The sequence below is a fragment of the Nyctereutes procyonoides genome, unplaced genomic scaffold (assembly GCF_905146905.1).
Source record: "Nyctereutes procyonoides isolate TBG_1078 unplaced genomic scaffold, NYPRO_anot_genome, whole genome shotgun sequence".
Taxonomy (NCBI): Eukaryota; Metazoa; Chordata; class Mammalia; order Carnivora; family Canidae; genus Nyctereutes; species Nyctereutes procyonoides.
The window spans coordinates 40,720,373-40,741,602 of NW_026575126.1; the positions used below are offsets into that span (position 1 = coordinate 40,720,373).

Genomic DNA, 21,230 nt, shown 5'->3' on the forward strand with positions numbered 1-21,230 from the left:
GTGGGCAGGGCTGGACTGGCTGGCTTCTGGCCAACCTCACCCACCCCAGCCCTGCAGGGTGTCAAAGGCATGTTAACAGGGATATAGTGCTGCTGCCTCCCCTCCTCACTGGCCGGAAGAGCAGCCTGCCTTCTGGAATCTGGATATGTGCATTGAAAAATGCAGAAAAGACATTTATTACCAAACTATAAATTAGAGGTGGATGGGGTGCAGTAGGAGGAGCTGAGTGGTCACGTTTTGGGCATCTGCTCCTTCTCTCTGTCCTCCTGGGCCTGGATCCTGAGCTCCTCCTGCAGGCGCTCCCAAGCTCGGACCACCTGGGGAGGGAGTTAGAACCGGGTAGGGCAGTGAGCGAGCGGGATGGGCCTCTGTCCTTTCCGGTCCCCGCAGAACAGTGGGCATATCTGAGCTAACAGCTTGGGAAACACAAGCGCTGCCTCTGCCGGTGCGCAGCATTCCCCAGGCGACCAGGCCCAGGCACACCCTGCCATCTGCCAGCTAGTGGTCCTGTTCCTCACAGCCATGGCTGCTAGGAGGGCCACTCCCCAGGGTGACAGAGGGCCCAGGCCAATTCAGCCCAACCAGCCAGGCCCTGTGGAGCTGAGATAGCCAGAGGGAGTGGCAGTCGAGGGGAAGGACCTGGGGCCTTCCTGCCTGTCAGGCTCTGAACTGCCTAGAAATAAGGGACCCCCAGTAAGAACAGGCCCTTGGCTTAACCTCCTCCCAACCTCAAGAGCACTTACCTTGGACTGCAGGTAGAAGGAGCCACCCACGGATTTATCATTCACCTTGAACAGGTGTTCGTAGTTCTGTGAGGGGGGGGATACGACACACGACACGGTGAGAGGGTGTGCGGTCTCTGGGTTACAGAGGCAGGGGAAGCTAGGAAATGACAAAGAAGGAAAGCCAAAGGGTTCAACCCTGCTGCCCCACGTGCCCTGCTATGCAACCCCAGAAGCCACCTGTCACTGCTAGGGGACAGAAAGGTGGACAGGTGCCCACGGAGGGAAGGGACTCCGCCTTGACCACTGCCTGCCTTGGGCCTAAAAACAAAGGAGTGACAGCAGCTCCCACAACGAGGGCGTCCACACTGGCTGCAGCCACAGCCTCCATATCTGCCCCTTTCCCTGGGCCACCTTCACTCTTCCTGATCCTGGTGGCCTGACCCTGCAGCCCCTGATCTGGTCTGCCAAGGCAAGGCCTGTCTTGGAACCAGTCTCACCTTTTGGATCTCCTCCGGGCTCAGTTTGGAGACATTGAGAATCTGCTGGGCCTCTTGGAGGCTGAGGCCAGACAGGTTGGAGGCAGCTGCAGACTGGTGTCCAGCACGTCCTCGAGCATCAGCTGCTGCCCGGCTGGCTGTGTGGACACACGGGTGAGTGCTCAACCTTTAGCAGCCCAGGGGTTCCCCTGGGCATTCCAAGTGGGCAGCTCAGCCTGCCAGGTGGCAGGGGAAAAGACACATGCAGGGACAGGGTGCATCCCTTCTCCAGGAGCGGTTGTATTTGGGGGAGGGGGTGGGGAGTATATGAAGTGAGGACAGATTTACCTCACTGGGACAGTGGGCAAGGGGTATGGTTCCAACCTAGAGCACGAGAGGTCCCTGTCCCCCGTTTCTCCCTTACCCCTCATCCCAAGTGACAGCATGTTGGGGAGCCTTAGGCCATAATGGGAAGCAGAGTGAAGCTGCAGGTGGGAAGAGGCAGTAATAGCTCAGTTGAGACCTGGCTGCCCACCAGTTACCTAGGCCACCAAAGCAGGTGGCTCAGGTGACCTCTTCCCTTTCAGTGACCCTAGATTCAGGAGCCATTAAACTTTTTCTTAAAGGGTCAAAGAGTAAATATTCTAGGTTTTGCAAGCCAATTAAAGTCTGTGTTGCAATTACTTGACTGCCCTGTAAGCAGCCAGAGGGTATGGCTGTGTTCCAATAAAACTTTATTTACAAAAATAGGTAGCCAGGTGAACAAGCTTGCCAACTCCTACCTCAATGTTCAGGTCAACCAGGTTTCCCTTTTATGAGAATGTCCTAAAATCCCACAATGCCCCCCCCCCCCCCGGAAATGCCAGGTAGCCAGAACCCCAGCCTGCAGAGGGGTTTCCTGCATTCACCATAGGGCCACAATGAGGGGCCACAGATAGGAGGAAAATGTGACCTGGGCAGGAACTCCCAGGGGCTCAGGCTTACCTGCAAACTCCTGCCGCAGGGCCCGGGCAAAGGCCCTGCCCACCACCTGCACCCCCATCACAATGATCTGGGCCAGGTATTTGGCCTGTGGGCAAAGCAGGTACCTGGTTAGCAGGTTACATTCTCCAGAGACGGGACCCTGGAAGTGGCTGCTGAATGTAAGGTCTCTGAGGTTGTGAAGCACAGAGCAGCAGCCACAGGCAACTTCTTCCAAAGTACCCTGACAAAAAGCCTCTGCTTTGGGTGGCTTCAGGTGCTCACTGGATAGACGGCTGGGGGGTGAATCTGAGGGAGTCCCCAGAGGCAGATGGGACCCCCCTGATCTTCAGACAGGAGGACAGGGACTAAGGCAATGGGGCTGCAGGGCACAGAGACTTCAAAAGCAACACTAGGGCACAGAGCAGAGCCAGGGGCTCATCCCAGACCCACCACAGATTCATCGCTGCCAGGCCAGGCCTTCCATGCTTCTGGGATGGGCAGTTCCAATCTCTGTTCAACCAGTAGGAGACTCCAGGAGCCTGGCGCTACCCCAAGACTATTCACCACTCTTCCAAACAACAGAACAAAAGAGAAAAAGACTCTCCACCTTCAAGCAGCCAAGAGCCCACTAGGGAGGTACTTAGCCAAAGATACCGAGGACCAACTGGTGAGGGAGAGGACTGGTCACCAGTTCCTCCACTGGTTCAAACACATGCAGCGTCAGCTAAGCTTGCTCAGCGCTCAGCCTACAAGGACACACAGGAGCCAGCTGTGTCCGCAGAGCTCCTGCACACTGCCTATTTCTACTGGGCTGGATTTTGAGGGCAGGGAGAATCACAATGGGAATATTGGGGCTTTCAAGGCAGAGGGACCGGGGTGAGCCCAACAGGAGAAAACGTAAAGGTTGTCCTTTACGTAAAGGGAGCAGGCAAGAGCATAGGGAACTTGTAAAGTCGTTCGGGACAAGACGAAATAGGTGGCTGAGATGGGAAACCACCCAGACTTGACTGAGGACAGAGATTATATACAGACAGCACACTGGGAAATGGCCGGGTGTGGGAGACAGTGCAACACGGGTGTGCAGAGGCCCCAGAGCACCCCCACTGCAGGTCGACACCACTCACGGGGGCACACCCCATGGTTCCCCTTCCTCTTCTCTGCACTTGTCTGCAGTCACATGTTCTGCGAGTCAACAAGTATCACCTCATCCTGGGTGCCAGTCACTGTGCTATTTAACCCAAAAACTCGACACGAGGACCAGAGGTTTAGTGATCAGCCTGAGGACAGGGCTAGGACCCCAAATCGGTGCTGTTAGCCATGGCCTCCACAGGCCGCCCACCACACACAGCATCCTGCAGGGAGGGCAACTGAGCAACCTGACCAGGATCGAGGACCCAACCCAGAGGCCAAAGAATAGCTCATCAGATTCCAGGGGGATCTGGACTCCAGAACTGCCCTTGTTTGGCTTCCAATGAACCTGCCCCTCATGGGCGGGGTGAGATGGTAGTTCTGGGACGTTAGTAGTAAAAAATAAATGGACGTGGTTTGGATTTCACAAGTAAGTTGAAATTTCATAAGCTCTGTATTTCACACCAGAAAGCAGAGCTCAGCGAAGGCTCCAGTGATCAAAGGGAGGGGGTGGTGCTGCAGACAGCTGCAGTGCAGGTGTCAAGACAAATAACGGATGCACTGCAGGTTGGGAAGTTGCCCAACTTCTCCCTCCGTGCCCAAAGCCCCTCTGAAGCGGGACAGGAGGTTCCCTGATGGACTTCTGGTCCCGTCTGAGTTACAGAGAAGCTGACAGGCCAGTAGGTGACTTCACAGGGTTCTCTCGGCCTACACACCCCTCGGGCCTCAGACCATACCTTTACCTGCTGCCATAGACCCCAGTGCAACCTCACTTCTCTGCCCTGAGTAGTGGCTGTTGCTCAACAATGAACGTTAAGGACTGAGACTGTAACTGGGCAGCTTCCCTAGCTGGCGCTGCTGGCTTCAACCACAGTGGCACAGTGGCCCCATCATTCCTGCTGCCAGAGATCCATGGCTGCAGAACAGGCTGGGGTAGCCTGCAGTTTCAGAGTCTACCCTGGCTGGCCAAGGGAGCAGCCTGGCTGGCCCACCGAGGCCACGAATGTTCCTGTGGGAGGCTTCTCCAGGGGATGAAGTGTGGTGTGTGGTCATACAGGCAAGCTCTGGGATCACCTGTGTGCAAATCCCAGCTGTGTGCCCTGCACAAGCTCTTATGTTCCCTAAGCCTGTTTCCTCACCTGTGAAATGTGGTCAAAAACAGCACTGTCAGATGGATGTGATGAGACAATGCAAAGTGCATGACACAGAGTCTGATGATATAGTAGGTACTCAATAAATGTCGCTTTTCATTTATTACACTGATTTCACAAAACCGGACAATGGTCAGATACTATGGAGTAGCAAAGCCTTTCCCAATAAGGCAACTCATTTGATATAGCCACTGATTCCTCAGGGGAGAAGGCTGCAAAAAGCCAGGCTCCGTGCCAAGAGCACTGAGAAGCAGTGTGGAAGAGGAGGGAGGGAGAGGACTGCTTTGGAGCTTAAACCTGGACTCCCAGCTTGTCTTCGCTAGCTGTGTGGCCCTGCATAAATTACTCAACCTCTCTGAACCTGTTTTCTTATCTGCAAAACGGAGAGAATCATACCTTCCTTACAGGAGGGCTGCAAGGTCCTCAGAAGGCAATCCACATAAACCCAACCAGTCAGTGGCAGGTTCAAAGCAGCCCAACAGCTGCCTTTGCTTCTGGACTAGACCCTGCTTGGTGCTGGATGGTCCAGACATCAGGCAGTATGGCCAAGCTTCTCATCCACCTATTCAGGACCCAGTGCCAGCTGTGGGTCAGCCAGATCATTGTTCCGCCAGTTACAAGAGGAGATGATGGCAGCCACTGGCTGAGGTCTCTCCTAGAAAGTCCCCAAACATCCCATAGTCCACTGACTGACACTTGGGCCTGAAGACCCTGGAAAAGAACAGCCAGCTGACATGGCATCCAACTCAGGCCAAGCTGCCAGTCGAGGAGCAGAGGTCAGAGACACAGGTCGCCGAGCCTGGGAGCCACTGTGGATGACACATCTGCTTTCTCATCTGAGGAACGACATAGCCCAATGCAGAACCACAGCTCTGCAGCTGGGACAGAAGACCACAGGCAAGCGTTAGGGGACATGGAGGAATGTGGTGCATCTCAGGTGAGGTGCATTACGAAGGGAACCTGGTTTTCAGACAGCTAGGATGTGCAATGTTCCCTTCAAAGCTTAGTTCCCAGCCCCTGGGCTGCTGGGCAGACACTGCCACTGGGACTCACCCCCTTCTTGAGGATGTTCACCCCAAAGCCCCTGCAAACAGCTGCTGGCATCACGACTAGGCGGGAGGGCAGTCAGGACCACAGTAAGCCTGGTGCCCCCGCCTATGGCTGGCATGGCAGCCCAATCGATCGTATTTGAATGAATGTGACACTTAACCAGGCCATCATCAGCAAAACTATGCCCCCAGACAGGGTTTCCAAATGCCTACCGCTCCCTCTGCTGGAGGACTCAGGCCATCCTCCAATACACACAACTCCACGGCCAGGGCCTGCAAATTCAGCCCACTTCTCAGCGGGGCAATCTCACCTTGGACAGCTACAACTGCTCTGGTTTTCTCTCCCCTCACCTCTCGGCCCTGCAGCCACACCATCTACTTCTAGATCAGCTCTTACTTCTTTTACCCCCATGTCTCCCAACACACACACACCATACAAGTCACTCGAGTATTCAGTGGTTTTAGGGTATTCACATACCTCTGTAAACACACTAAAAAGTACAGAATATTACTAGTCCTAGAACATTTTCATCACCCCCCCCAAAAAAAAACAATACCCATTAACCTTGACTACATCGTCCCTACTACTCTGATACTCTGTCAAAACCCAACATCCTTCGAGACTTAACAGGAGGGATGCCTGGGTGGCTGCCTTTGGCCCAGGGTGTGACCCCAGGGTCCTGAGATCGAGTTCCACATCGGGCTCCCTGCATGGAGCCTACTTCTCCTGCTGCCTGTGTGTCTGCCTCTCTTTGCGTTGCTCACGAATAAATAAAATCTTAAAAAAAAAAAAAGACAACACAATACTTCCATATTCCCTCTAAGCCAAACCTTCCCAGAGCACTATCTGTTCTGTCCTATTTTACAGACTTGCCTGATTCCTCCTTTAGAATACAGACTGGTCCAGAGCAACATTTTACGTGGCTCTTGAGGGGGGCTCAGAGTTACAGGCAGGAATGCGTGAGCAGGCGGCGGTCCAAGGGTTGGGCATGACCCGGCTCAACACCCGCCTCTGGCACCGCTGGATGAAACGACCCTGGAGGAATCCAACTCTGAGATTCAGGCTCCTTCTCTGTGAAATGGGGACCATGGCCCTATGCATTTCACAAGCATTAAATGAGAGAATCCACGTAAGGCTTCCAGTGCAAGGGCCTGGGCCTTGCAAGCTCTTGTGTTATCCTTCTTATTGATTAAGAAGGGGCTCCCCAAACCGGCTGCCTCAGTCACCCGGGGGGAGGGGGGGCTTCTAGAACCTCCGAGGACAGAGCTCAGGATGCTGCGTGTTTAAAGGGTCCCCAGGGGACTCGTCGCCGCCAGCGTGGCCCGGGTCTGCGGACTGGCTTCGGGTGCCACAGGAAACGCGGAGACGCTCAGCCTTCGGGGTCGCGGGGCCCGCTCGAGCCCCAGGCCCGCCACTTCCTTGGCAAAGTCTCGGCGCCCGTTTCGTCCGTTTCCAAAGGGCGACACCGCCAACGGGCCGCGCGGCCGCGCAGGGCTCCCGGGCTGGACCCGGCCTCCGGCGCGGCAGGGGGCACGCGGCGGCCGCCTGTGCTGGGCATTTTCCGGCCAGCCAGGCCCGCGCCGCCTTCTGGGCGAGAGGCCTCCGTGGCCCCGGGCCGCCGGCCCCCGCCGCGGTCCTCCCGGTGCGACGCTCCCCGGCCCCGGCCCCGGCCCGGCCTCCCTCACCGCCCGGCAGCGCCCGCTCGTGCCTCACCATGCTGGCCGCTCCGCCTCAGGGTTGCGGGCTTCGGCTTCCTGGCCCCGCGGCCCCAGCTCAAGGGCGGCCGGCAGGTCAGAGGTCAAGGGAGAGAGAGCGCGTGCGTGACGCCGCGTTGGGCATGCGCGTTGCTCCCTCCGGGGGACGGGACGGGACCCGTGACGTCACGGCGGTGGGCGGAACCGCGCTCGGGTGATGGGCGGTCCCAGGACCCGCGGTGGCCCTCGCGTTCGCCCTGCTGCGCGACGTGCCCCAGGATAGACACATCTGTCAAATGCGGGGCAACCTCTTCCCTGGATTTTGCCAAGATATTTGGTACTAAAGGACATGAAGTAAACATACAACACCCCACGAAGAGGAGGATGCCAAAGGCTCACAAATATGTAAGAAAACAGGAAACCTCGAAATGGGCTTCCTTCTAGTTTCCTTCTGTCTGGAAAAGAGATCTCACTCTCTCCCCCTTCAAGTGCTTGCTCGGATGTCACCTTCCCAAGGAGGCCCACCCCGACCTGCTACCAACGCTGCAACTTGCCCCGCATTCTTTTGAGCTTTAGTAACCCTTTTGGGATAAAGTTCACACACCATCCGGTTCACTAAAGTGCATAATTCAGTCAGCGCTTCTTGTGCAACCATCACCACTAGAACACCAGAACATTTTCATCACCCCCCCCCAAACTCCCTTCGCATCAGCTCTGGCCACCGCCCCCCCAGGCCGCTGACCACTAAGCTTGGGCCCGTCTATGGTTTGTCCCCTGTGAACAGCTCTTGGAAGTGGAATCATCCTGTCTGTGGCTTCTGTGTCTGGCTCTCAGTCCCCTCTATTTTTACCCCCAAAGTTCTTACTCATCGCCTTCTACTGTATTATAGAATTCATTTATTTTATGTGCGCTGCTTATAATCTGTTCTTTCCCCCAGAAGGTGGATCCCTGGTGGGCAGGACTTTCCTCTTTTCTCCACTCTTGGATGGGTGGCCGGCACGTGAGAGGCACTCAGCACACCATCACTGAATGAACATAAATTGGGCTGCCCTGGATTGTTTTGGACCACCGCCCTCTCCTCCAACTCTCCAAATTTTCTTCCCTCAGTGCAGTGGCTGCCCTTCCTTTTGTCTGAAGTGTTCTCTCAGCTCTGTGGCTCAGTCGCCTTCAGGTCTTGCCTCTCTTGACTTTGCACACCCTGCTCTCCCTGCATCTCCGTGGCTCCCTTTCACATTTTTTTTTTTTTTTTTGTGAATTAAGCAATCTCTATGCCCAACTCACTACCCTGAGGTCAAGAGTTGCACGCTCTACCAACTGAACCAGCCAGGTGCCCCTATTTTGTCTTCCTTACAGGTCTCCTTACAGTTTGCTTCTTTGCACACAGTCTGGCTGGCCTGCACAGGAAGACTCTAACAAGTACCTTGAGAGGCCCGTTCATCACCATCCAGAGCAGTATCCATGTGCTAGATGAGTGAACTAACTTAACTTGTAGCAGCTGAAAAGGCTTCAAGAACAAAGTGAGGCCTGGGGCAAGGGGAAACCCAGAGCCAAAATACCCTCACACATACTCCTGTCCCCTTCCCCTTCCAGGCAGCCAAGAGACCACAGCAGCACAAAAGGTGGCCAGTTTAGAAAAGTTTAATTGCTGAAAACATCCAGGGTATATTCAGGCCAGTACCTGAGGGGTTCACCCCCGCCCCTTAATTGGGCCATCAGCTCTGTAATGCTCCCTTTCTCCTGGTTTCAAACCTGAGGAAGAAGGCAGCTGGTCCCTGGCCCCTGAGACTGGTGCTGCTCCAAATGGCCTGGCAGGGGGCCAGCCCCCAAGGCTCTTGACTAGAAGTGGAACAGCAGGCAAGACGGCATGGCACATAATGACTGAAGGTGCTGGGCAAAGTCAGCTCAGGCTGGGACCAGCCCAGGAATGTGCTACAGACCCCCCACTCCCTTCCCACCCCACTCCCATGCCCCTGGCTCCACATGCTAGCAGGCAGCTGAGGAAAAGCAGCCAGTCCCATAGAAAGCAGAGGTGCAGACAATCCACAGGAGTTGCAGCAGGGCCCAGAGGCCATAGAAGTGCCCAAGGCCCAAAGGAAGCCAGGGCTTTTGGGACAAGGTGTGCCAAGGCCAAGGGCCATCTTCCAGTTGAAGGGTGAGATGTGAGGTGTGCGGAGGGGGGGGGGGCCCACACCAGGTGCTTCTAGGAGGTGGCAGCAGCAGGTGAGGCTAGAGGTAGCTGGTGGGCAGGCTAGTCCTGCGGAGATAAACCAAGGGGGAGGGGTTTAGAGGTGGAGAAAGGAGGGTGGTGCCTGCTGCAAGGTGAGGGAGGGAGGGAGGGAGGAGGTGCCAGGGCCCTCTCATCCACTCACCCACTCGTCCTCGTCCACACCTTCAAAGGAGTCCTGGGGGAGCGGATCCTCCCGGTTCCCCAGCTTTGCCACCATAGCATTTAGCAGCTAGGAGAGTAGACAGAAGAAGTGGTAAGAAGGAAACAGAATAAGACTTCTAACCCCAGGAACACAGGACCCTATACTTCAAATCCCATCAAGGTTGTGAAAAAAGCCATTTTCATCAGAGCCATGACAAAGTGGATGCTTTTCACAGAAAAGCCATCTCAGCAGAGATCAGATTGCTAGAGGCAGGCTGACTTGCAGCACTGGAGTCCCAGGGAAGCCGTCTCCGCACACTGCCTCAGACACTCAAATGTGTGCCAGGGTCCCAAATGCACTTGGCTCTGTTTGGGTTGAGCCAGGTCAGAGGGGGGCTTCTTCTGCCCTTCCCTGGCTTCCTGCATCCTGTGCCCCATGGGTCAGCTTCAGGGCTCTGAAAGATCTCCCCAACGAGCTGCTGAACCGAGAGAAGTGGGACACTGGCTCATGCCCCAGCCTGGGTTGTACTAGAGAACTGAAGGCAATCACCAGGTGCAGCCAGGACCCCGTGCATGCCCACATTGGCCAACCCTCTCCTGGGCCTACCTCTTCCTTTTTTTGCTGGTCTGACTTCTCTTCCAGGTAGATTGCTGAGGATGGGACCCGTCGGGCAGGGGCTTCACGGGGAGCCTGGCTCACTGGGGCAGGCAGGCACAGGGATCAGACATCAGAGACCCCTCCTGCCACAAGGACTCCTCCCAACCCTTTGGCACCATTCCCTAGGGAATCCTGTGGCAGAGACCCCAGGGGGACAATAATAGCTATTCCACCTTCTGTTCACAAGGTCTGCTGTGGGCACTAGGCAGTGTGCGCATGCACACATGTCCATGTTGCAGTGGGAAATGTGGAAACACAGACCCTGGACCCTGCCCTCAAAAGGCTCCAAGTCTGAGCCTGGAAATGGAAGCACCCCACTCTCGGGAGTGCTGGAGGTTTCTGTGTGCCAGCAGGGACAGAGGGATCCTGGACTTGGCTCCTTGCCCTTTTCCCCCATCTCCACCCACCACCCTGCTTCCTACTCACCACCCGCCAGGTCCTTGTCCTACCTGGGCTCATGCCAGGGGGCTGCAGGCTGATAAGCCGGGGCTGCCCATTAGCACCTCCCAGCCAGGCCTTGGCACTGAGCACTGGCTCCCAGCTCACAGATGTGTCTGGGAACACGTCATCTTGGAAGAACTCTTTCTGTAGGGAGAGGAAGGGGCTACCCTGCAGCACCTGCCACAGGCCCAGGGCACACCAGCATCCCTTGGGAAGGGGGTAAGGAAAGACCCAGGACCCTGGTCTGGGGTTTCTGCCAGTTTTAGAATCTCAACAAAGTAGCTGTATCCGTTATTGGCCCAAAGAGCAGTGAAACAGGACAGTTTGGTGATAGGGCCAAAGCCCCTGATAGAGGCTGAGAAGGGGGATCCAGTGTTGGGGTGCTGGACCCCCAACCTCACCCTGACTCGGGGAAGCCGAAAAGCGACAGGCTCCAGGGAGGTCTGGCGAAGCCGCAGGCACCGGGCAAACTCTACTTCCCGCACGTCACACTCCGTCTTGGGCAGGAGGATGAAGCCCTGGGGAAGCAGGGGACTCTGAGCTGACACCTGGGCCCTCACGGAGTGCCAACGCCCCTTACTGAGGACCCCCGGAATGATGGCCTGTCCCCGAACGGTGGTATGCTGGCGGAGGCCCAACAACTAGCTCTCTGGAGGAAAAATGCTCTGATCTGTAGCCCTGATTAGCCTCTTTCTATGGTGTAAAAACCCCCACCATGTCGATCTCACACCACCAACACAGTTTGTTCAATGCAGAGTTGGGAGGACGTGTGGGAGTACATATGACACCTCCACTGATGGCTCCCACACGTACAAGAAAGCCGGACAGCACAAATAGCAGTAAAATTGGCTAAAATAAGTAAGCAATACACTGAATGTTTACTGCCCTGGCTTTTAATATAATTTCTTTGTAGGTTCCCATAACTTAAGATTTTATGGTTTAATTTCTAATAATGGTGGAGTTTAACAACCAGCTCCTGAGAGCTGCCGGGCACACCCTGGCCCAGTGACCTGCTGACCCCACAGGCCTCTGCACTTCCCCATCTGACCGGGAGAGGGCGGGGGAGCCCTGTGTCCCACAGATAGGGGAGGACCCGGAGGCCCACAGGCTCACCTTGTGGGGGTCTGTTGAGGTGAAGCTATTGCACTCCAGGAAGAAAGGAGCCTCAGGGAGCAGCTCATACAGGAACACGCGGGTGTCACCCTGGGTTGGGGGTTGGTGAGAGTGAGGCAGCCAGCTAAAGCTGCCTTCCTCTCCACCTCTCCCCCACCCACCACCCCTGCTTGCACCCCAGCCCACCTTGCCCGTGAGTAGCACCAGGCTGGTATCAGGGTCATAGCTGGGAAGCAGGGTCGAGGGAGCCACGTCCAGCCCTAGCACTGCCAAAGGGCCACCGGCCAGGGCCTCGGCGGGGTATAGGAGCAGCTGGCGCTCACTTCGGCTGCAAGGAGACCCAGGGAGCAGAAGCAGGTCCTTAGAGCTGCAGGGGCCTGGGTCAGGGCAAGGACTCCAATCCAGCAAGCATCCTGACCTTGTCAGGCCAGGGGTCCTGAGGGCTTTGGAGCCTGCAGAGTGCCTCTGTCCATCCTCTTTCCTTTTTTTTTTTTAAGATTTTATTTATTCATAGAGACAGAGAGAGAGAGAGAGAGAGAGAGAGAGAGAGAGAGAGAGAGAGGCAGAGACACAGGCAGGGGGAGAAGCAGGCTCCAAGCAGGCTCCATGCAGGGAGCCCGACATGGGACTCGATCCAGGGTCTCCAGGATCACGCCCTGGGCTGCAGGCGGCGCTAAACCGCTGCGCCACCGGGGCTGCCCCATTCTCTTTCCTGATCCAGCTCTCAGAACCACTGGCCTGGTGTCATGCAACAGTGGCCTAACCTGCTGACCTCATAGCAGACTACTGCTCCCCCTGCTGCCCTCCGACCCTCCTCAGCACAGTCTAACACCAGCACTGGTCTCATGGCCACCACACTCTGCTTCTCATCCTTTGCCCTAGCCATGTGGTCAGCTTCCTGGCCTTTCCATCTAGACTTAAATGCCCTCTTCTCTGGGTTTCTGGTTATTAGCTCCTTTGTGACTCAGTTCAGATGACATCTCCCTTAGGAAGCCCTCTCTGATCCCTCCTCCAAAGTGCCAAATACTCATCCCTGGGACCTCTCCAGTAGGCTTGATTGTTTCACATTCTTTACCCGGTCCCCACCAGGCATGGGCTCCAGGCAGCAGGGAGTGGCTCCTTTCCCGCTGGGTCCCCAGTTGACTCATTCTTCCTCCCCACCTCCCTCCTTCCCTCCCATCCACCCACCCACTCATCCATCATCCATCCATCCATCCATCCATCCATCATCATCCATCCTATTAGTGAGTAGGAGGAATAGCTTCTGATGCCTTACAAATGTATATGTGCCCAGGGAAGCAGCACACAATTAGCTGCTTAAGTCTCAGGATGGGGATGGTGGTCCCAGAGTCCTTACCTGTCAAAACCAGACACGAGCAGACACTGACCATCACACACCCAGACCACGCGGGCTCCGCGGGCGCCCTCAGGCCCTGGGGCTTCCTGTGGGGATACAGCACATGAGGCCCAACAGCAGTTCCTCAGGCAGTTCTGAAGGTTGCATCCAGTGCATCTCGCTCACCTGCAGGGGCTCGGGGCCACCCCGGGGCTCATAGACCCGCAAGTACCCATCCTTGCAGACGGTGGCCAAATGCTGTCCGCTGGGACTCCAGGCCAGGCTAAAAATCTGGAGGCAGGTGCAGACAAAGATGTGAGAGGTAGCCTCTAGGCCTCTGGGTGGGTCCTTGCCCCCATAGATGTCCTACCTGGTCCTGGTGGCCCTGAAGCCTCAGCTGCTCGGCTCTGGCCTGCAGGTCCCAGATCCGAATGGTAAGGTCATAGGAAGAGGAGGCCAGCAGGTCAGCTGCCAGTGGATGGAAGCGCAGAGAGTAGATCTTCTCTGTGTGACCTTGGGGTGAGGCATGGGATAATGCTGAGCCCCTCAGGAGTCACCACCTGTCTCCCAGCCCCCACCCTGGGCCCAACTGACCTGTGAGCACAGCCTCAGGTGTCGTGAGCACTTCCTGCAGGCCCTCTGGGGGCACCCGCCACAGTCGGATCCTGGCATCCTCCCCACCTGCAGGGAGTGCAGGCTCATCTCTGCTGGGCCCAAGACCTCCAGGCTCCCCCTACCCTCCTTCAGATCCCTGGACCCTCCCTTGAACCTAGTGCCCAGCTTCCTTACCCACAGCGAGGCGGTAGGGGTCAAAGGGGTCCCAAGCCAGATCAGTCACAGCTGCCCCATTCTGCAGTGTGGGCAGTGCTGTGTCGGGCAAGCGGCCAGGCTTCTGCAGCTGTGGGAGGTATCCCCACCCAGAGGCCCATCAGTAACAGGCTGGAGAGCTCAGTCCCCAGGGGCTGCAGGGCAAGCAACGTGCCTGGGCCCCCACCCTCTGCAGCTGATGCTCCACTGCTGGGTGGCTCAAGCTCTCTGCTTTGGCCATCTTGTGCTTTGAGCCCCAAGTGCCCACTGTAAGGTCCCAGAAAGCGAGGGGGGCAGCATGGAGTGGTGGAAAGAGCTCAGGCTTGGGGCCCAGGCAGTTTGGGTTCAAATCCCAGCTCCACCACTACACAGCTGTGTGACCCAACAGGCCACAAACCTCTCTGTGCCTCACTGCGCTCTTCCATCTGTAAAATGGGGATAAGATGGTATCCCTGCGGGACAGCTGACAGGACTAAAGGGGATGCTCAGAGAGTGAGAACCAGTGTAGGTACCCAATGCCCTTAGCTTCCTACAGGGCCTAGAGGGGGGCACTGTGGTGGGTGGTGTCCCTCACCTCAAGCACAGCCACCTGCCCACCACTGCTGAGCAAAGGCACGGCCACACGCAGCCGGTTGGCACAGAATCCGTCACTCTCGCCAGGCGTGGTGAGGTTGAGCCCCTTGAGGTTGGTGATGTGGCTGTCTCGGTGCAAGACAGTGCCCTGAGCATGGCGGAACTTGGAACTGGGACCTGGCAGGCGGCAGGGACAGAGCCCCATGAGGATGCCCTGCTTGCCTGCCCGCACACCTGCAGGGGGCACGGCCTATGTCCCAGCCTCTGCCCTGTGTCCCAGCCTCTGCCAACACAACTCGTGCCCTGGGAACGAGCCTTGAGAGCCCAGGACTCGAGAGAACATCCAGGCTGCCCTCTTCCTTGACACTCGTTTCATCCCACAAGGACAGGTGATCCCACCAGGAGGGGAGGAGGATGTAGACAGGGTTAGCTCCTGCCCTGACACACTTACCCAGCAGGCTCTGTAGGGACCTCTGGCTGGGGCTGGTGCCGATGCCACTGGTGCTAGAGAGTGAGGGCCCCAGGCTGGAGGGCGTGGAGGGCGAGGCAAGAGAGCTGAGTGGGGAGGAGAAGCCCTCCTGGGGAGAAGCATACTGGGTCAGCCAGTAGGCCCCTGGAAGTGTTGGCCAAACCAAGAGCAAGACAGGGCCCCTCCTCCCGGGCTGTGGGACACTGTGGGGGCATGAAGCCCACTGTGGGGTGCCAGGTGCCAACACCAACGCCGACGAGGGCCAGAGGTAGCACAGGGCAAGCTAAGCTTCAGACTGTGGGGAAAGAGGGTGGCAGCTGCCAGCTTCAAGCTCTGTAGGAGGACAGGCCCAGTGCGGCTAAGATCTGCCTGCATTTCAAGAGAAGCCAAAAATCTGGATTTTTCTGTGAAAGTCTTGCTTTTCATGTGTTTGCTCAATTTAGAGAAGAGCACGAAGTTCTTTTTTTTTTTTTTTTTTTTTTTTTTTGAGCACGAAGTTCTTTATTTATGCTTCACGAGTTCCTCTCTGTTGCGCTTGACAGCTAAAAAAGGCTGAAAGACCAGCTCAAACCAGCAGGCGTGCGCTCACACTTGCCAGCTTTGAGTCAGGGCACCCACTGCGGCCGCGTGATGGGGAGGACAGGCGGACAGCCCAGGCACTCACGCTGGGGTCCAAGTCACCCACAGGTGTCTCTGCAGGCTGGGCTGCATCCGGGGAGGGCTCCATGGGGGGCACCAGGCAGGAAGTGAAGCTGGGGTGGGGCCGGTGAGCTGGGTGGAGGCTAACCTTCTGCACCTGTGGGAAGAGGCTGGCATTTGAGGCAGGGAGGAGGTAAGGGATGGGGGGACACAGGGCAGCTGAGTTAGCAGACAGCTGGACTGCAAAGCTGTGCATGGGGCTGTTGGAGGCCGGGAGGGGCCAGCCAGGCCGTGGCCCTACCTGCTGGTTGCTCCCAGCCCACCAGGCATGGGGGTCGGAGGCGGGCACGCAGCCTGCGGTGTCTGGGAACAGGTCCTTGTGGAACTCCACAGCCTGGTGGCAGATAGGTAGGTGGCCCGTGAGATCCAGGCCTCCCAGGCCCTCCGAGGCCCTCACCCTGGGCCCCCTCACCTTGCGAGGCACATGGTAGCTGACAGGCACGATGGCTGTGTTGCTCAACTGCAAGACGCGGAGCACCTCACAGTTCATGATAGCCAGCGCCCGCCGGGGTACAAGAGCTGCCCCCCGGAGCACGCTTTCCAAGAGGCACTGGGTCACTGTGGGGGACACCGCGGGAAGGCAGTCAGCGAGGCTGGGAGGGCGAAGGGGGAGGGCGGAGGAGAACAGGGCTCACCTGGGCTCAGTGCTGGCTGCTGGGGCAACACCTCGTAGCAGGACAACTGACTCTCACCCTGAAACAAGCCCAGCCTGAGTGCAGCTCGCTGCTCACACCCTGATGGCCCGGGGCATGCTCCAGGTCTAACACCAGCTCCTACCGCCGGTGCTCTGGACTGCGTCCTTGGTGGACTTCACATGCATGCAGTAAGGACAGGGCACATTGAGGATTTATAAAGTGCCTGCTGTGTGCTGACACTGCTTTATTGCTGGCCCTGTCCACAAAGCTGACATTCGTGGGAGTTATCATGCCCACCTGAAGGCCACTCAGCCTGCCAGGGGTGGAGCATGAGTAGCACTACTTTGGCTTCTCTCTGGGGGCAGATGGCATCCCGGCATCCCACCATCCCATCTCCCAGCTGGCTGGCCAGGTCAGACTGGGATGGACCTGGCAAGTGAGGGCGCCACCCTGGGGGGCTGATGTGGACAGCCACTCCAGCTTCTTGCTCACCTTTCCTGCCAGGATCAGGAGCCCGGAGTCTGGGTCCAGCAGGGGCATCAGAGACCTGAGTGGGAGAGGGCTAGTTGGCGGGATGGGCAGCTGGAAGCTGTCAGCCCCATGACTCCAGCCAGGGGCTCGAGCCAAGCACCACACTGGCCAGGAGTGGCTATACCCAGCCTGTCTGCTGGGACCCTCCACCTTCTTTCCCTGTGCTACCAACACGCTGACGCCCAGCACACCCCCATGTCCCAGCCTTTCTTGCCCTGGGTCCTCCATCCGCTCACCTGCTTTGCTCCAGGACCTGTATGCGTCCTGGGCGTAGGTGAGCTGGCCCCTCTTTCTACACCTCAGTCCTGAGCTCCATCCCAGGCTCAGCAGCTCCAGAAATACCCCACGTATGCTCTGTCCCTGGTCCCACCTTGGCCAGCCATGGTACCAGGCCAGAGTTACCTGGGAAGATGAGTGGGCATGCCAGAACCAGGGACTCCCTCCAGCCCTGCCCAATGTAGTCAGCCTGGTTTGGGGACACCCCCTCAGAAACCCCCAGGCTCCTGATGACATCTTAGAGACTCAGAACGCCCCTCAGGATGACTTCAAGCCTCTGAGCCCAAGCCTAAGGCAGGGGCTTAGACCAGGGCCTCCTTCACCACAGTGCTCCCCTGCCCTCCCCATTCTCCGTTGTCACTCTGTTCCCCAGGTGGGGCTTTGGGTGGCGGGCAGGGGCTGGGAACACAGGGGCAGGCTGGAAGCCCCCAGCACCCCTGCGGCTCTATGTCAGGCTCCTCTGGGCCAATGACCTATCACTGTCCAGGAGAACTCTGACAGGTGCCTTCATCTGTCTGTTTCTTCTCCTGGTCTTAGTTTCATGTCTCTGGGAACCCAAGGGCCTGGGCACTGACCCTCAGACAGAACCCCTTCCTCACTGTGGTCCCAGCAGTCAGAGGTCACCCAGCTGTGGCAGCTGCATCCAGCCCTCACCCAGGCAACAAAGGGCACTTTCCCCCCTACCCCTGCCTGTCCATCCCCTTCTGGCCAGCTGCCCAAAGCCCGCCTGCTGTCCACCTTCCACCCCCCACCCCCACCCTACTGGGAGCCACAGTGTGGGCTGGGAAGCTGGGTGGGGCCCTGGGTGTCTCCACAGCTTCCTGAAGTGCTCTGGGCCGGTCACCTGTCTGTGAGTAACAAGGTCTTTAATTACCTTGGGCGGGCAGGGTGAGCTGGCCTCAGAACTGCCCTTCTTGACCTGGTCTGACTGTTGCCTTCTGTGGGGGAGCAGGGGGACAAGGTGGGTGCCTGACCTGAGGTGCCCCCCCACATTGATGCTGGCTCCATTGGGGTTGGAAGCAAGTCCTTTCAGTGGCTTTAACAAGACTTTCATTTGCTCATTCATTCATTCCCTACCATTCATTCCTCTGCTGGGCTGCTCTGCATCCAACTCCCTGGCTCAGCCTGCAGCTGTGACCAGAAGTGAGTGCAACAGACCCTACCTCAGTCCTCAAATTGCTCAAGGCTTGGTCTGAAAGGCAGACACAGCCCCCCTCCCAATACACACACACATAAACACACACAAAGGAAAAGTTCCCTGAGGATACAGGGCAGGGGGCAGGGGGACCTGACTTGGCTGGCCACAGGGGAGGGGCATGTTCCCTGCACCCCAAGGGTTGAGGAGGCATCAACCAAGCGTGGAGAGTTCCAGGAAGAAAGAGCAGAAAGGACCTGCAGGTGTGGCAGGGTGATGCATGGTCCATCTGAGAAATAGGGTGAAGTATGATGTGGCTAGTGGCCTGGGCAGCAATGGTGAGAGGCTGAGCCTCAGGATGGCGTGGGTAGAGGCCGGACAGAAAGGGGCCTGGCACATAAGTCGGGGAACTCTGCCTCCATCCATTGGACAAGCAACAAGAAGCGGAAGACACATCTTAAATGAAGGGGGACAAGATCAGACGTGTGCCGAGTAGAGATCACCATGTAGAGATACACAGGAGAATGTGAAAATGAGGTGATGGGCTCAGGGCAGCATCTGAGAGCAAGTGGAGTGCCTCTTGAGGCCCCGCTGTCACCTTGGCAAGAACTGGGGAATGGGCCTGTGGGTGGCGTTGACAGCTCATCTGTGCTCTAAACCACCCTCCTCAAGATGCTCCACCTGGCCTCCCTGCACTCCCACTTCATCAACCCCAACTGGCCAGCCCACTGACTCAGGCGCTGGGAGGGGATGTGGGGCAGGGGCAGGAAGTCACAGAGGGCAGGGCTGGCTCCTCCAACAGGTCAGGCCAGTCTTCCAGGCCTCAGGCAAAGCCATCCACGGCACAGACCAGGAAATGGGGTCATGGCACCCAGCCCCCAGGGTTGGCCAACAGCTGGCATGGGCCTGACCCCGGGCTTGTAAAGAGAGCCAAGCCAGGTCTGGGTCTGAAATGCAGAACATAGTTCTGCCTTGGCAGAGGACCAAACGTGGTAAGAGCTGGCACTGGCACCCTCCTGCTGCCATGGTGTGGGGTAGGGCTGGCATCTAAGCCTGTCACTAGAAAGGACTCTGACCCAGGTCCAGGGGTCTGCCCTAGACCCAGTCATAGAAGGTCTAGAGCCCAGATTGGGACCCTTTAAGTCCAAGTCACAGAAGATGCTGGACAATGGTGGTGCTTGGTCACATGAAGGAGTCAGCACCTGATAATCCCATCAGCTTTCCCAATATTCCTGCAATTAGCCCAGGAAGTACTATCTGTCAGGAAAAACAGCTTTAAGAGTTTTCCGGTTCTATGTGCCAGCCCATCTCTCCTCTTCATTTTTTAAAAAATATTTTATTTATTCATTCGTGAGAGACACAGAGAGAGACAGAGGCAGAGACATGGAGATGCAGAAGCAGGCTCCCTTGTGGGGAACCCTATGCGGGACTCGATTCCAGGACCGCGGGACCACACCCTAAGCCAAACACAGATTTTCAACCACTGAGCCACCCAGGCGTCGCCCATCTCTCCTCTTCAGACCCACCAACCCAGACATCCTGGCACTGCCACTGGTCAAAGCAGTCCAGAACCTTTGGATCTGTCCCTGTCACCCAGGCTGTGCAGTTGGGACCCTGCCCACACTGGACTAAGCTCACACTCCCTAGCCTCCTTAAGAACCAGGTTCTTTTTTTTTTTTTAAAGATTTTATTTATTCATGAGAGAGAGAGAGAGAGAGAGAGAGAGGCAAAGACACAGGCAGAGAGAGAAGCAGGCTCCATGCAGGGAGCTTGACGTGGGACTCGATCCCAGGTCTCCAGGAGCACAACCAGGGCTGAAGGCAGGCGCTAAACCACTGAGCCACCCAGGGATCCCCAAGAACCAGGTTTTAAGGGCAGGTGGTGGGGTGCCTTGATCCCCTATGAGAAGAAAATGGGAAACTAGGGAGAGAGGTCCCCTAGACACTACCCTTGCATCTCTGGGTGAGTAGGAGCATGGCATGTGTGAGTCCTGGCTCAGAACTGGAGTGAGGGAGAGACCCTTTAGTCAGGTGGGATCTATCAGAAAGAACTGGACACAGAGGCAAGAAGTTTTGGGGCCTGTCAGGAAGTCCTATTCTTTGGGGAAAGTCAGGTGGGGGGTGCCCAGAGCACCACCCCCGGGGGGCATCTGTGGACCTTCCTGAGAGCTTTAGGGGACACAGGGCCATCTGACCAAAACCACACAGTACTGACCGTAAACTGAAATGTTTCAGGAATGTGAGTGAGTAAAGTAGCCTGTTGGGAGACACCTGGGAGTGGTGGGGACTGGGACAGCCAGTGAGCCCGGGCCTCCATCAGAGGGGGCAGCTACCACTCAGCCCTTGCCCAGAGTTCCTATTCAAGGCAAGCTGGGAAGTCCCATTTTAATGTGAAACCACCGGATTTTTCAATGTTGGCAATGGCTTCAAAGTTTTAAAAAGTCCCAGACAGGCCAAATGAAATACACCCGAGAGCCAGCACTGGCCCAAGAGCAGAGGTTCACAAGCCATGCCCCACATCTACATATACCAAGAAAAGCATGTAGTGCAGGCTGGCTGGAGGGGATAGCAGGTATCCCAAGGCCCTCTGAAAGGGGGAGTTGAACAGGTCCCTAAAGGCTCTGACCCATCACTCTGACCACAAACATGGAGGAGGGCAGAGCATTTTCCTAGAATATTCCAAGGCAGGGGATTTTTCTGGACTAGTCTACCCCCTGGCACTGCCTCCCAACCCCCTTCCCCCAAGGGCCACCTTCAGCAACACCCAGCCCCCACCCACTGGTGGTGAGGCCCAGCCTCCCACCCCATCCCACCCTCTCCAGCACTCAGGTCATTTCCCCTTCCTGTGTCTCAATCCTTTCACCTAAAATGTGGAGAGGGTGGTCCAGGAATACTCACCTCCCTGAAGGCCCTCATTGCTAAAAAGGACCCCAGAACTCAGATTTGGCATTAGAGATTGTATTTAGGAGGCTCTCGGAGGACTCTGTGTGGCCTGCCCAAGAG

General features: G+C 57.0%; 1 protein-coding gene across 6 annotated transcripts in view; it reads right to left on the reverse strand.

The window, feature by feature from the left end:
• CORO7 (coronin 7) overlaps positions 1 to 21,230 on the reverse strand; it is a 66,963-nt gene that overhangs the window by 602 nt on the left and 45,131 nt on the right. For 2 of the 6 annotated variants that reach the window (XM_055340762.1, XM_055340767.1), the window contains 22 exons: positions 16,779 to 16,833; positions 16,287 to 16,344; positions 16,064 to 16,209; positions 15,893 to 15,985; positions 15,617 to 15,748; positions 14,935 to 15,061; positions 14,485 to 14,660; positions 13,893 to 14,001; positions 13,698 to 13,784; positions 13,474 to 13,616; positions 13,290 to 13,394; positions 13,125 to 13,210; positions 11,954 to 12,095; positions 11,768 to 11,857; positions 11,056 to 11,172; positions 10,663 to 10,798; positions 10,163 to 10,254; positions 9,557 to 9,643; positions 2,186 to 2,270; positions 1,223 to 1,359; positions 744 to 809; positions 131 to 317 (listed from right to left, as the gene is read on the reverse strand). In XM_055340762.1, coding sequence (XP_055196737.1) covers positions 231 to 317; positions 744 to 809; positions 1,223 to 1,359; positions 2,186 to 2,270; positions 9,557 to 9,643; positions 10,163 to 10,254; positions 10,663 to 10,798; positions 11,056 to 11,172; positions 11,768 to 11,857; positions 11,954 to 12,095; positions 13,125 to 13,210; positions 13,290 to 13,394; positions 13,474 to 13,616; positions 13,698 to 13,784; positions 13,893 to 14,001; positions 14,485 to 14,660; positions 14,935 to 15,061; positions 15,617 to 15,748; positions 15,893 to 15,985; positions 16,064 to 16,209; positions 16,287 to 16,344; positions 16,779 to 16,833 — 2,356 coding nt within the window. In that variant the 3' untranslated portion in view covers positions 131 to 230. Of the gene's footprint in view, positions 1 to 130; positions 318 to 743; positions 883 to 1,222; positions 1,360 to 2,185; positions 2,271 to 7,206; positions 7,357 to 8,807; positions 9,442 to 9,556; positions 9,644 to 10,162; positions 10,255 to 10,662; positions 10,799 to 11,055; positions 11,173 to 11,767; positions 11,858 to 11,953; positions 12,096 to 13,124; positions 13,211 to 13,289; positions 13,395 to 13,473; positions 13,617 to 13,697; positions 13,785 to 13,892; positions 14,002 to 14,484; positions 14,661 to 14,934; positions 15,062 to 15,616; positions 15,749 to 15,892; positions 15,986 to 16,063; positions 16,210 to 16,286; positions 16,345 to 16,778; positions 16,834 to 21,230 lie in introns of those variants that run through there. The other 4 variants (XM_055340763.1, XM_055340765.1, XM_055340766.1 and 1 more) reach the window with 4 other exon arrangements.